At 35.5% G+C, this 15,008-nt stretch overlaps 1 protein-coding gene across 2 annotated transcripts; it reads left to right on the forward strand.

Annotated features, from left to right (window-relative positions):
• Positions 1-2,690: 2,690 nt before the first annotated feature.
• On the forward strand, positions 2,691-4,647 carry LOC118356724 (G2/mitotic-specific cyclin-B1). 2 transcript variants are annotated; one of them, XM_035726187.1, is made up of 2 exons: positions 2,691-3,291; positions 3,451-4,647. In XM_035726187.1, the coding sequence occupies exons 1-2, from the start codon at positions 2,764-2,766 to the stop codon at positions 4,045-4,047; spliced, it is 1,125 nt and encodes a 374-aa protein (XP_035582080.1). In that variant the 5' UTR covers positions 2,691-2,763; the 3' UTR covers positions 4,048-4,647. The 2 variants fall into 2 exon arrangements, with proteins under 2 accessions (XP_035582080.1, XP_035582079.1); XM_035726186.1 differs by having other exon boundaries at positions 2,691-4,647.
• Positions 4,648-15,008: the final 10,361 nt, after the last annotated feature.

Below are 15,008 nucleotides of genomic sequence, written 5' to 3' on the forward strand. Positions count from 1 at the left end.
CACTGTACTAAACATTCTCAAGTTTGTCCGCCTTTCATGCTTGGTTTACAGCTCCATCAATGTTTCTGCTTACATTTGTTTCCTGTATTCTTTACCTTGGTCCCATTTAAAAGAACAAAAACAAAAATAAGTCCTTTTTTCTTCCATTTAAGATTTCCCAGTAAAGACACAGGCTCCCTTTCCTGGCATCAGGTCTACATCTAATCAGGTGGATGAACGAACCAACTGGCTGAACTGGCTTCTCACACACCACCCAAGAACATTGCTCAGCCACCCCGTCCAATTCAAACTGCATCATACTTACCAGACTCTTCTGCTCCCCAAATGATATCCCATGCTAGGAGCAAACCATAACCTACTTTTGTTCAAAAGGATGGTAAGAACAAGATTGGCTTATTCTATTTTCTTTTTTTCCCCTCTTCTACTCATAATTTTAAGATATCATATAAAAATGTGGTTAATATAACTACATTTAATTTGAGTATCTAAGCCACTGCATCTTAAGTCACATCTACTACTTAAAATCTGAGGATTCAAGATTTTACCAGGCAAAAATGAAATATCCAATACATATGTAGTAACAGTGACTTGCAAAAGTCTTTTGCCTATGTAATTTTATTTGATTCTCCCAACCTTATAACCATAAGAAAGATGTATAGACAATAAAATCTCTACTTCACAAATGAAGATATTGAAATTCAGAGAACAGAATTGCATGTGCCCACAGTAATCAGGCTGGTAAATATGAAAGCCAGGATATGAACTCATCTTGACTTCCTGGTCAAATGCTCCTTCCACATACGGAACAGATGAGTGTTCAACCAGTGTCATCCGATGCCATAGTGGGGTACACAATCAAAACTCACTTCCTCCTCCAAGAAAACATGCCAAGAAAAATTAATTCATCAGACGCTTTCCTCTTGAAGGAAAGGGAGCATGAGACAGAAATGTGTTTGATTTTGTGAACAAGGCTGTCATCTTTGTTGATGGTTAAAGGCAGTATTTTAGAATAATCAGAAGTCTATAGTCTCTTCAAGAGCTTTGTTTATTGGAGAGTTTCTGTGCTATCCGGGAAGTACAACAGATGCCTGGTGTGTCTGTAATGAAGTTTGCATACATTAGTATGCTTTGCAGTTAGAATTGCCTGCAGGTCCTCACAGATGACTTCTGTTCCTTCTCTTTTTCTTGATATGCTTCACTTTCATGGTGAAATCTTTAATAGTGACACCCCTACCTGAAGCAGGGTTATCAGCACTCAGTGTTTTTGGCAAGACAGGACAATTGAATCAAAATCAGCATAGTAGACAACCCCAACCCCCTTGCCTAGGAGGATGGGAAAATAATTCAGAGACTGCCAAACAATCTCATTTGCCTGGAATGTTTGTACATAAATTAATTAGTTTCTATGGCATTATTGAATAATATGCTTTTGAAGATGAATGAAAACAAATTGCGTTTTTTTTTTGTAATCAAGAATTTAGCTTGCATAATAATTCTTCAGTTAGAGGAATATTCCAAAATGAAATTTCCAAAGTCACCGTGAAAAAACCCAAGGCATATTATTTTGGTTTCTAAAATCTGTATGTATTTTTAATCCTTTTTGGTTTCTGGTCAGTTTGATTTTATAGGTTGCAAACTAAAAGTCATCTTTATACATTTTAGTTCTCCATATCTCAAAGGTTTAAGACCTATTATTTATTCTTCAAAGTGCCTCAAACCTTTTCTATTCTTGCCACCCTCACAGACTGCATTCTAATTTACTCTTAACAGCTGGCTAGAATAATGCCATGGAGAAGAAAAACATTTAAGAAAGAAAGCCTGAACTAATCTCAGAGGTTATATTAGGGGGAAAAAATGTATTAAGAAGAACTGCCTATGGAAAGAATAAAATCTTAGAGAATACATGGTTTTAGGAGATTAGAAGTTGTAAATGACATGAAATACAATTGTAAAACACAGGAAAGTGAAATTCTAGAAGACATTGGTTTCCAAAACAAGCCATACTTATCAATGTTATCACCCTGCTTTCATAGATATCTTTCATGTATAAATCGCCTCCTATAATTCTTCAATTCAGCTGCTTCTAAGTGATATGGGATAGGCTGAGATCTTTGGATCCTGTGGGCATGCACACATTGGTGCGTCTCCTTTTGCCAATAAGTCCTTTAAATCAAGGTGACCTTTATGAGATCTCATGTCAATAAACCAAGTGTTCTTAAGTTCTTGGATGTCCATTCAAGGGAGACCCTAGTCTCCCACCAAAAGTGCTTCTGATGCATCAGTGAGATTCTGGTTGGTTTCAGGAGCTGTTTCAACACAATCATAAGTCACATTGGGTTTTTCCATAAAATTTCCACACCTGAGAAATCAGGCAAAAACAAATACCAAGATCAGCCTAGAAGGGAAAACAAATTTACAATAGGGTAACTGCCCTAAGGGGAAGAAGCACCAGTCCCACCTTTAAAAAAAAAAAAAGGTCGATTATTATTTACAAACAAAAGAGCTTCAGGCTCTTTGTCCTACCCCTAATCACCAGTCAGGAGGGAATATCAACTTCTAGAATTTTATCCTTGTCTCTGCCTAATTTAATCAGCTGATCTTGTTATTCAAAAGATGTGAGAGTCTGTTTAAAAAACTGTACTCATGCCCGGCGTGCTGCGGAGGAACGGCTGTTGATCTGCGGTGGCTTCAGGTCCCCGGCTCTTTGGTGGTTCCCGCGCTCTGCTTCTCCCCACTGAGCAGCTGCCTGGTGAAGACGAAGCCATGGCCCTCCGGGTCACCAGGAACACAAAAGTTAATGTTGAAAATAAGGCGAAGATCAGTATGGCAGGGGCAAAGCGCGTGCCTCTGGCCACGACTGCGGCCTCCAAACCCGGGCTGAGGCCGAGAACGGCTCTCGGAGACATTGGTAACAAAGTCAGCGAACAACCACAGGCCAAACTGCCTCTGAAAAAGGAAGCAAAAACTTTGGTTCCTGGAAAAGTTATTGCTAAAAAAATACCTAAACCTCTGGAAAAGGCACCTGAGCCTGTGCCTGAGCCTGTGCCAGAACCAGAGCCAGAACCTGAGCCTGTTAAAGAAGAAAAACTTTCGCCTGAGCCTATTTTGGTTGATACTCCCTCTCCAAGCCCAATGGAAACATCTGGATGTGCCCCTGCAGAAGAATATCTGTGTCAGGCATTCTCTGATGTAATTCTTGCAGTGAATGATGTGGATGCAGAAGATGGAGCTGATCCAAACCTTTGCAGTGAATATGTGAAAGATATTTATGCTTATCTGAGACAACTTGAGGAAGAGCAAGCAGTCAGACCAAAATACCTCCTGGGTCGTGAAGTCACTGGAAACATGAGAGCCATCCTTATTGACTGGCTAGTACAGGTTCAAATGAAATTCAGGTTACTGCAGGAGACCATGTACATGACTGTTTCCATTATTGATCGGTTCATGCAGAATAATTGTGTGCCCAAGAAGATGCTGCAGCTGGTTGGTGTCACTGCCATGTTTATTGCAAGCAAATATGAAGAAATGTACCCTCCAGAAATTGGTGACTTTGCCTTTGTGACTGACAACACTTACACTAAACACCAAATCAGACAGATGGAAATGAAGATTCTAAGATCTTTAAATTTTGGTTTGGGCCGCCCTCTACCCCTGCATTTCCTTCGGAGAGCATCTAAGATTGGAGAGGTTGATGTTGAGCAACATACTTTGGCCAAATACCTGATGGAACTAACTATGTTGGACTACGATATGGTGCACTTTCCTCCTTCTCAGATTGCAGCAGGAGCTTTTTGCTTAGCACTGAAAATTCTTGATAACGGTGAATGGACACCAATTCTACAGCATTATCTCTCATACACTGAAGAATCCCTTCTAAATGTTATGCAACACCTGGCTAAGAATATAGTCATGGTGAATCGTGGGCTTACAAAGCACATGACTATCAAGAACAAGTATGCCACATCTAAGCATGCTAAGATCAGCACTCTGGCACAGCTAAATTCTGCACTAATTCAAGATTTAGCCAAGGCTGTGGCAAAGGTGTAACTTGTAAACATGAGTTGGAGTACTATAACTGCAAATAAAATTGGCACCATGTGCCATCTGTACATATTATATGTTACCTTTACTTTTAATAAAGTTTGTGGTCCTTTTTACTTCTTATACCTTAACTCATTTGAATGTCACTACTTTCCTACTTGAGGATAACCTAAAAGTTGTGTTAAAGGTATGATGGGGAGTATAAAAAGTGCTTTCAGTTTATTGGGACCCAACTTACATAATTGTTACTTGTGTGATTTTTGTTTTATGTATTTGGCTTTTGCTTTCTTAATATGGGTTACTGTGGTCTTCATGAAGGCATTTAAAGCCCTTCTGTAGGGCAATACTGCATGTAAGCCCAATTGTCTTGAAGAATATGCAGCCTTGTTCTGCTTAAAAGCCTGCCATCTCATCCTTAGGACCCCGCCCCCTCTTTTCTGTTTCTTATGGTGGTTGCTGCCATAATTCTAAGTTTTTACTTCTACCACTATTTCTTAAATTATCAACTTAAGCTAATATCATTTTTTCACTTGCAAAAATAAGAACTTTATATTTTAAACCTAATTTACCTTTTTATTGTTTATTGATCAAATAAAAGTGGATCCTCAAAACCTAAAAAAAAAAAAAAAACTGTACTCATGCTTTGCACTTAAGATGTAAGAAATCATCTATGATCTCACTGATATGAGGAATTCTTAATCTCAGGAAACAAACTGAGGGTTGCTGGAGTGGTGGGGGGTGGGAAGGATGGGGTGGCTGGGTGATAGACATTGGGGAAGGTATGTGCTATGGTTAGCGCTGTGAATTGTGTAAGACTGTTGAATCACACACCTGTACCTCTGAAACAAATAATACATGATATGTGTTAAAAAAAAAAAAAGATAGCAGGAAGGGAAAAATGAAGGGGGGGAAATCGGAGGGGGAGACGAACCATGAGAGACTATGGACTCTGAGAAACAAACTGAGCGTTCTAGAGGGGAGGGGGGTTGGGGGATGGGTTAGCCTGGTGATAGGTATTAAAGAGGGCACGTACTGAATGGAGCACTGGGTGTTATACACAAACAATGAATCATGGAACGCTACATCAAAAACTAATGATGTAATGTATGGTGATTAACATAACATAATAAAATTAAAAAATTAAAAAAAGAAATGTGAAAAAAAAATAAAATGTATATATACTTTGACCCACACACACACAAAAAAAAAGACGTATGAAATCATGTCAGAAGTTTCCTGGAATATCCCAAGCTGAAGAAATACTACCATTCAGATATTTGGGTCCTGGAAATGAACCCTGGGGTGTAAGAGCAGGACCTAGAACATTAAAATATGTTTTTTGGCACCCTCATACTGTCCAACACAAATATACAAACAAAAATTGACTCATCTTTATTGAGACATTTATAAGAAAATCTTTAACTAGATAGTAATTCTTGTTTGGCTATATTATGGAGATATCACATGTCCTAATAAGATTGATTTTGCTGATTTTTGTTACAGCTGCTAAAGAACTACTTGCTTCTGGTTATAGTCAATTGATTTCCCCCCCAGATTTACAGCATTTGCGATGTGGTGTTTAATTATATAGATAAAGTAAAGCCCAGCCTTTCCATTGACAGACACATCTAGGAAATATAATATGCTTTATATAAAGCTTTAGTTTGCATTCACTAAACTAAAACAAAACAAAACAAAAAGTTGGCAGGGGGACTCAATTACTGCATAAAAAAGTCAGTGGTGCTTTCTTAATGGTATGACCAAATGGAGTATATAAAGCTTTTCCAGAAAAGTAGTTTATAATCAACTTCCGCTCAAGATAAGAAAGATATTTCTACCTAATGAGCAGAGAAGTTAAAACTAAAAGTACAAATTATATTAATATCTTAACAAAACAGTAAAAATGCCAAACAGATAAACAACTTAGGTATTAATTTTTTGTTTGTTTTGTTTGTTTTTTATCATGTTTCTTGTCAAAAAATGGGTAGAACATTTTTGACTTATTTTGTCAGGAATACATGGACATTAACTTACTATTCATTCAATAACTTTTAATGAACCCCTACAATAAGTTCAACTTTGAAAATACAGAAATGGGTAAGACAGGACTCACTGCCAAAAGAAATACAAGAGATATATACTAGCGATTAACACATTATGCAATATAATTGATCACTTTCTTTTTATTACCCACCTAGTTACCTTTTATGGCACTAGTATATTATTACATGTCTATCTCTTCATATTATACTCTTTTTTGAAGGGGAGAATTGTACATTTGCATACCATACTTAGTGCCTAATACAGTAGCGTGTATATAGCAATACTTAATCGATGTACATCAAAAGAATTAAATTCTGAAAGTTGTGGTTCTGAACACTTTCACAAAGAATGACATAAATAACATATGAATTGTCTTGGGGGGAAAATGGAAAAACTGCATGTTCAAAACTATGGTAGAATGAAAGTTTGAGTGCTATGTAGGAAACCAGGTAATCCAGCATGACCAGATGAAAGTGTGACTTGGAAGAGACAGGCTTTTAGGCCAAATGATTGGTTAGATTCAGATAATGAATGGCTTGGTGTGCTATGCTACAGAGTCAGGGCTTCTTGTAGACAGTCATCGAAGACTCTGCACATGAGAGTAATATTTATATATGTAAAGCAATTTTCTATTTTAGTATTACACTTTGGGAAAATGACCAATATGTTTTCAGCAAATTTAGAAGGTATAGTTAGGAGGGCCTATAAAAAAAGGAGACTATATGCCATACTTATGAGAGGAAGAGCACTTTGGAAGGCTTCACAAATAGAATAGTTAAAAACTGAATTTGGACAGGAGCCTCATTTTACTCAGGTCATCCTGAAGAAGACCTTGCCCCAAGGATTCAGATGACATAGTGGATAGTTTCTGTATGTGGAACAGATGAGAGGGAATCAGTTCAAGCCATTGACTCTGGAGAAAACTGAAAGTGAACAGGCAGTGGGGAGGGTGTTGTTCAGCAGGGAAGGCCTCCAAAAAAGCATCCCCTAGGCTAGAAGCAGGGTCAATATTTGAACATAAGACATGCTCATGGGCTCAGTGCCAGCCTTCAACAACTTCACCAGTCAAGGAAGAACTTTTCTCTCCTCTATTGTCTCCACGTTCCTTCCTATCCATCTTCCTTCCCCAACTTCAACCCGAAAGACGCCAACAGAAACATGGATGTCAGAATGGAATAGAACAGTGAGATGGAAAATTATTAAAGAATCCAACCAATCCAAGAGTCTTTTCCTCTTGGCAAGTTTCAGAGCCACAATCAGGTCAGAACTAAGGAGGGAAAGAGCTTTAAACTGAATTAGAGATTGAAGAATTGACATTAGTTTTGATGGAACTTTTTAATATCTGACACTGAGCTCAGTTTTGAACACCATAAATTTTCTGGAAAGATTATGGAATCTGCCAAGATTTCCCTTAGGAAGAGTGATTGAAAGACTAAGTGTAAAGACAGCAATGGGAAAGAATGAAGTTACTTTATTTTGCCCTCATTCAAAAACTTATTACATAAATACAGTTTTAAGATCTACAACACAATATATTCTTTATCTAAACATATACATGCAGTAAAAAGTATGAAGACATGTGGTTGAAAAATAAATACCAAATTCAGTGTTGTGGTTACCATCATGCTCACAGTGGAGAATACTATCAAGGAGGAGTGACTAAGTATTTTCTTAATGTGAGGTTTAGAGTGACAAAAGAGAATGTAATGTTACATTCCTTTAAAGTATAGAAAGTATACATTTGGGGTACCTGGGTCGCTCAGTCAATTAAGTGTCTTCACTTCACCCGACCCTTCAGCTCGGGTCATGATCCTGGAGTCCCGGGATTGAGCCCCGCCTCAGGCTCCCCGCTCAGTGGGGAGCCTGCTTCTCCCTCTTTCTCTGCCTCTCTCTCTCTCCCTCTCTCTTGCTCACTCTCTCTCAAATAAATAAATAATCTTTAAAAAAAAGTATAATTTTAACAAAAATTGATAGGTGGAGGAAATTAGTTGATTGCTTCATCTGTAGTATTTGGAATTTAATGGATATGATGTAATGCTGTCAAATAAGGCATTAAAAGTACAAACATGATTACAAAAAGATAAAAAGAACAAAAGAAAATATTATGTGTGAGAGATATGCTTCAAGAACCCCAGTGGAGGCCCCTCAGTCTCAGATAGTACCCAATCTTATATATACTACATTTTTTCTTATATGTACATACCTAAGATAAAATTAAATTTATAAGTTAGGCACAGGAAGAGATTAACAATAGTAAATAATAACAAAAAGGAACAACTAAAATAGTGTACCATAGTAAAAGTTATGTGAATGTGGTCTCTCAAAATATCTTATGGTACTGTACCCACCCTTCTTCTTGTGATGATGTACGATGATAAAACACCTACGTGATGAAAGGAAGTGAGGGGAATGACACGGGAACTGTGATGGACCCTGAGACTACTACTGGCCTCCTGACCATAGGTCAGGAGGAGGATCATCTGCATCCTGACTGCAGTTGACCCTGGGCTAACTGAACCTGCGGAAAGAAAACCATGGATTAGTGGGGACTACCATATTTACTGACTAAAATCAGAGGGTTGAATAAATGGAAAGGAGGGTGATGAATGCTAACTTTAATCACTGTTCATATTATGGGTGGGTGTTATCTAAAGAAAATAGATAACAACCCAAAGATATTCTTTGTAAATAAAACAATAAATACACACACCAGGAAAATATGCAAGTTATAATCCAGTTGTAAATATTAGATCCACATACTCGAAACAAACAAAAACACAAAGAAGTGAGACCTAATAGTTAAGACTTTAAAAAGAACTATAGCAGACAAGTTACTGTAAATTAAAGAAATGATAATATTCATCTTACAGAGATGTTCTGAAGATTAAATGAGAGACAGCAGAAAAGAAACAGAAAGTGAACAGTTCCTTCCTGCACATGTGGTCCTACTCTGGACCAGGCTCTCTTGAACTTACTGGAGATAAGATAGAGAGTACAAGGTCAAGTTGCCCTCTTTTTTGGAAGACATAAAAAATGGACATAAAAAAGATGTTTGATGAATACCCAGTAAATATTAGTTCCCTTATTTATTACTATACCTATTATTCATCTGACCCCCGAAGCCCAGAAACAAGTAAGAAAATTATTTAACAATGAGGTAGACTGATGTAATATATCAGGTATTTTCCAAAAATATACAATTTTGTAAAGGGGAAGACATCTCTCAAGAAACAGTTTTGAAAATTTATGATTCAAATAACTTCAAGTACAAATTCCATTTTTACTTTAAACAAATTTAACTCAGTTTTGGTCATGTTTTTCATGGCCCAACAAGTTATTCTAAGGAGTTCTGTTTGCTGAGAAAGTGAGGTTGTAACATGAAGAGCCCAGTCATTTGGGAAGCATGTGAGGGACTGAGCTAAAGATACTCTCTGATTCTGACATTAGGTGTCACTGCAATCAAAAGAAAGCAGAGCAAGCAACCGAGCAGTGAGGTAGAACTTGAATATCAGAGAGAGAAAGATACATATTTAAATTATAGGATGAAGTACCTGGAGAAGAACCTCTGATATCAAGAGAGAAATAAAGAACTATAATCATAGATAACACAACAAAATAATGTTATAGAACTAAGACCAAAATTCCTGCCACTGGTATAAATGTAAATGAGTTTAATTCATCTACTAAAAATATTATTATTAAATCACACAAAAAACCCACATATTGCTGTGAGATACACCTGAAGCAAAGTTATCCATACAAGGTTTTTTAAATGATAAGCAACCATAACATAGGTACATACCAGTGAAAAGTAAGCAGAAGTCATAATTACAATACTAGATAATGTGTATTTGTTTAAGAAGGTTATACAAACCAGAAGGTCAGCTAACAATATTGACAGAAACAATTCCTAATGAGGATACAACAGCAGCAGTTCATGAAACTATAACCAATAAATTAGAAGACATACACTAGACAAAAGAGAATTAGCTCAAATTTCTCAGTCCTTGAAATATGAAGTGAACAAAACTTATGTAATTATATAGAAAACCTAAATAATGTAATTAATAAGGTAGGTATGATATACATCATACTACATACTACATACATATAGTCATATATGGGAAATTTATCCTAAAATTATCTTTTTTTTTAAGTTTCTGCTAGTTATTAACCAAGCACTTGAGAAGATATACAACTTAATATCAACACAGTATACCTCATATTCATTATTTGGAAAACACATGAACTTTAACTTCCTTTTTAGGTGCAATAATACAGAGAGTCATTGCACGGGTGATTTTTTTATGTCTCACATATTGCCCTTTATGATCCTGCAATCCCCTCTGTACAAAATGATGCAATCATTCACATTTGCTACATCTTCCAAATGGAAGGAATTAAATTCTCAAGGTACATTAGTGATATGATTCTTATGAGTAATGTGTACACAAAAAGTAATTTGCCCTTTTTCTCCAATAGGCAGTTTAGGCAAAGAGTGTTTAGAAACAACAAATGTTTCTGTGCCTAACCAATAACTAGTTAGTGAAGGCTAATTACATAAATCAAAAATTCAAACTAGCTTACTTGCATCCGTAGGTAAGAAAAGAAGAATTGTGCCTATTGCACTTGGTCTAAAAACAACTCTGATACATGGAATTGTTATGAGAGCTCTACATTGCTCTTTCACCCAAAATATAAATAAATAAATAAATATAAGATAATAAACAGGAAAAATTTTGAGTCAAAATTGGTCCATTTTTTACAACCTGTATTATATATAAAAATGATCTTAGTAATAACATGTATTTAAAACTTTTTTAAAGATAGATTCTAAAAATTTACAGCAGAGTCTGGGGTTCAAGATGGCAACATAAGAAAACCCTGAACTCACCTTCTCAGACACAGCAAATTTACATGAAAAGACCTAAAAACTCGATGAACAGGAAACAATAACCAGAACAAAAAGGCAATCTAGTGAGTGGGAGAAGATATTTGCAAATAATATATCTGATAAGGAGTTAATATCCAAAATATATAAAGAACTCACACAACTTAACAATAAAAAAAAAAACTTGATTTAAAAATGGGCAGAGGATCTGAATAGACATTTTTCTAAAGAAGACGTACAGATGGCCAACATGTACGTGAAAAGACGCTCCATCTCACTAGTTATTAGGGAAATGCAAATTGAAACCACAATAAGATATCATTTCACAGCTGCTGAAATGGTTATTTTCAAAAAGACAAGAAATAACAAGAGTTGTAGAGGATGTAAAGAAAAGGGCATCTTCGTACGTTGTTGGTGGGAATGAAAATTGGTGCGGCCACCACAGAAAACAATATGGAGATTCCTCAAAAAATTAAGAAAACATCTACCATATGATCCAGCTATTCCACTTCTGGACATTTATCTAAATAATCCAAAAATGCTAATTTGAAAATATATATATGCACCCCTGTGTTCATTACAGCATAATTTATAAAAGCCAAGACATGAAAACAACCTAAATGTCCATCAATAGATGAATGGATAAAGAAGATGTGGTATACATATACAATGGGATACTACTCAGCCACAAAGAAGAATGAAATCTTAACATTGGTGAAAACATGAAAGGATCCTGAGGGTGTTATGCTAAGTGAAATAAGTCAAACAGAGAAACACAATATTGCATGATTTCACTTATATGTGGAATCTAAAAAACCAAAACTAAACAAATGAACAAATAACACAATACAAAAACAAACTTATAGACACAGAGAACAGATTAATGGTTATCTGAGGAGTAGGTGGTTGGGGGATGGGCAAAATGGGTGAAGGGGGTCAATTGTATGGTGATGGATGGTATTTATACTTTTGTTGGTGATCATTGTGTAGTGCATACAGATGTGTTATAATGTTGTACATCTGAACTTATATAATGTTATATACTAATTTTACCTAAAAAAAACCATTTAAGATAAAAAAATAAAAGCAAAGAGTAGTAGGAAATGTATGAAATGCAACCATTTGTTATTATTTGAAGGATGTGCCCATGTATGATGACTCATCAATATAAAAAATCCTAGAAGGATATAAAAGAAACATATTTGCTTCTAACGGGAGAAACTGAGACCAGGATAGGAGAGGGACTTATATTTTACTTCATATATTTTTGTACACTTAAATTTTACATTTATCACTTTTAATAAAATAATTGATAATGCAAATAAAGTGCTTAGCATTTGGTGCCCCTTCAAAAAATTTATAGTCAAGTTAGGTGAGATTCCACAGGCAAAACTCACAATGCAGGCATATCATTTGAAAACTTCCAAACAGAAATTCTGCCAAGACTAGCAAGTAATTCAGATGAAGAAGAAAAGCATGGAAATAACATGGTCTTACCAGGAAGAATTCAGAAATAAAGAGGGTCATAGGCAGCAGATGGAAAGAAGGGAACAGGAGCAAAGATGAGAATGAAATATGGCATGGAAAAAAAACATTAGAAACAATTTTTACTTATATTCAAAATAAGAACAACAATCCTCAAGGGATAGGGCAATTCTGTTTCACCCATGGTATATGGACTTAACCAAAAGCACAATTACTCAAATTTTATTATGCTACAATTCTTTGTCAGTAAAATCCTTGGCAGGCTTACAAATGGCACACCAACAGTGCAAATGGGAAAGCGAGGTTTCAGATAGGTTGATCTTATAAGTGATCACCTGAGTACTCCAAACAGAATATTTTATGTGGAGTAGTACGTGCAATACCTAGCATAAGACAGGCATTAAATAAATGAAGATCAGTGAGGGAAAGTAATAAAAAAAAGTTTCAGCGAAAAAATCAAATTCTCTGATAATTATATTGGCTTATAAGTAGAACAGCCTGCATTCACTGGGGATTTCTTCCAAAGTAAAAATGATTAAGTAGAAGCTGAGTGACTTCTTGGTGATGATTCTCCAAAAGGGAATCATGTGCCTGACTATGAGACCGTGATTCTGTCAGTCGTAATAGAAAACTGATTTTAGATAGTCTGAAGTTAAATCAAGAGCTTCAATCCTGTGAATATTTTAGATGAATCAAGGTTTTTTTTCTTCCTTGAGTAATTAAGTTTATGAAGCTAACATATAGGCGAATAAAGACATTTATCATGGTATATTTGTTTTTTTAATGTATTTGTTCATTTGTTCATCTAACAAATCATAAAGTTAAATTACCTGGGAAATTAACAAATGTTAAATTATCTCTACAATATGAAGTGTATAATAGCAGGCATTGAAAGACTAAAATTAATTTTGTAGTAAAAAGAAGACACATAAACAAGCAATATGCAATTTTACAAGATACAAAGGAGAGTACACATCGAGCTAGCAGAAAATAAAGTGTTGGGGAAGATAGAATCGAAGCCAGGTCTTGAGGGTTTGTAATGTACCTTAAAGTAGAGTCAGGAGTGAAACATTTAGGAGAGAATAGCAAAGCAAAGGCAAGACAGTAATACTCGATTTTACTAAGCATGAGGTAAAATTTGGAAATAAGGATGAAATGTACTTTCTATCCAAAGAAGAGATTCATTTTACTTCTGGACAAATAAATTTTGACTTTATTCCATAAGAAATGGAGTTTTCATTCAGAAGAGTGCCTTGATCAGAAGATACTTTTTGAAGATTAACATAACAAGGATTTACAAATTGGACATAATTATTTTGCACACGTCATTCCATTTTGTCTCAACAACCCTACAAGTTTAATATTATCCGCATTTTACAAAAGAGAGAACTGAAGTTCAGAAATGTCGGATAATTTCCTAGGGACACACTGTTGGCATTTGACTGAGCCAGGATTTGAATTCATCTCTAATCCAAAGTTCAGTTTCTTAAACACAACATCATACTATCAAAAGTAGTGACAACGAGAATGAAAAGGCAGGTAAATATAAGCAAAACATTTGAGGGAAATATCCAGAAAACACCTATGAATGGTGAGAGGAGGGATTAAGGAAAAGGCACAACAAAATTGGACAGTTGCTATACTACTTGACTAAAACCTTTCAAAGACAGAACCAATTTTTTTAAACAGAAAATTCTAAATTATCAATAAATAGTATGCATATAACTTTGACTTTTATTTTTCTGTAACGAAACAAAAATTTCTCTAGAGAGACTGAGTTTAGCTTAATTAGTATATACTTCTTATTTATATTCATATGAATCAAGAAACCACCTGTGATAAAATTCAGTTCCTAAAGGGTTGTCCTTATTCAATACTTCAGTTAGTCCTCTGGATAGTCAATCTCTCATCAACCCTGAACTTTAGAGAATCAAACTAAACAGGAAGAATACAACCTTGGTGCCTTCATCAAACATTTCTCCAGCGATAGAGCTTATTATCCAGGGGCTCAGAGCCACTGGACCAGTGGGTCCCAGATTTTCTAGTCATCCATCAGAAGAGTTCAGGGGTAAAAATGATTAAGTAGGAATTTGCAAGCTGTTTTTTTGTTTTTGTTTTTTGTTTTTTTTTTCCTTTCCTGGGGTACAAGAGACTAAAAGGACATAGAAGTAAAATACATATATAGAAAGAATCTGTAACAAACATGTCATCATTAGGCTCTCATCCCCAACTTGTCTCCCTCTCTAAGCCAGATTAACACTGCATCTTACTTAAGAACATAAATAATAAAAGGAAGAAGACATTATGTCAAAGCTCTTGCAACATTCTACCTCCATCTGTTCAAGTTTTCTATATAGACACACACACACTCACTCAGTCACTCATGCACAGATTATTGGCAGTATAGTCTCCTCCTACAAGCTCATCAATAAATCTGAAATCAGTAGGATCTTATAATAAAATTAAAATTGTTGCTTCAAAACCTATTGGGGCCTCATTATAGAGCAATATAATAATATTAAATAAGTTTTCAGTTTTGTTAATATAA

The sequence above is a fragment of the Zalophus californianus genome, chromosome 2 (assembly GCF_009762305.2).
Source record: "Zalophus californianus isolate mZalCal1 chromosome 2, mZalCal1.pri.v2, whole genome shotgun sequence".
In the NCBI taxonomy this organism is placed as follows: Eukaryota; Metazoa; Chordata; class Mammalia; order Carnivora; family Otariidae; genus Zalophus; species Zalophus californianus.

Bases quoted from the DNA above. Each gene is read 5' to 3' on its own strand.
- LOC118356724 (XM_035726186.1), top strand. From the start codon at position 2,764: ATGGCCCTCCGGGTCACCAGGAACACAAAAGTTAATGTTGAAAATAAG.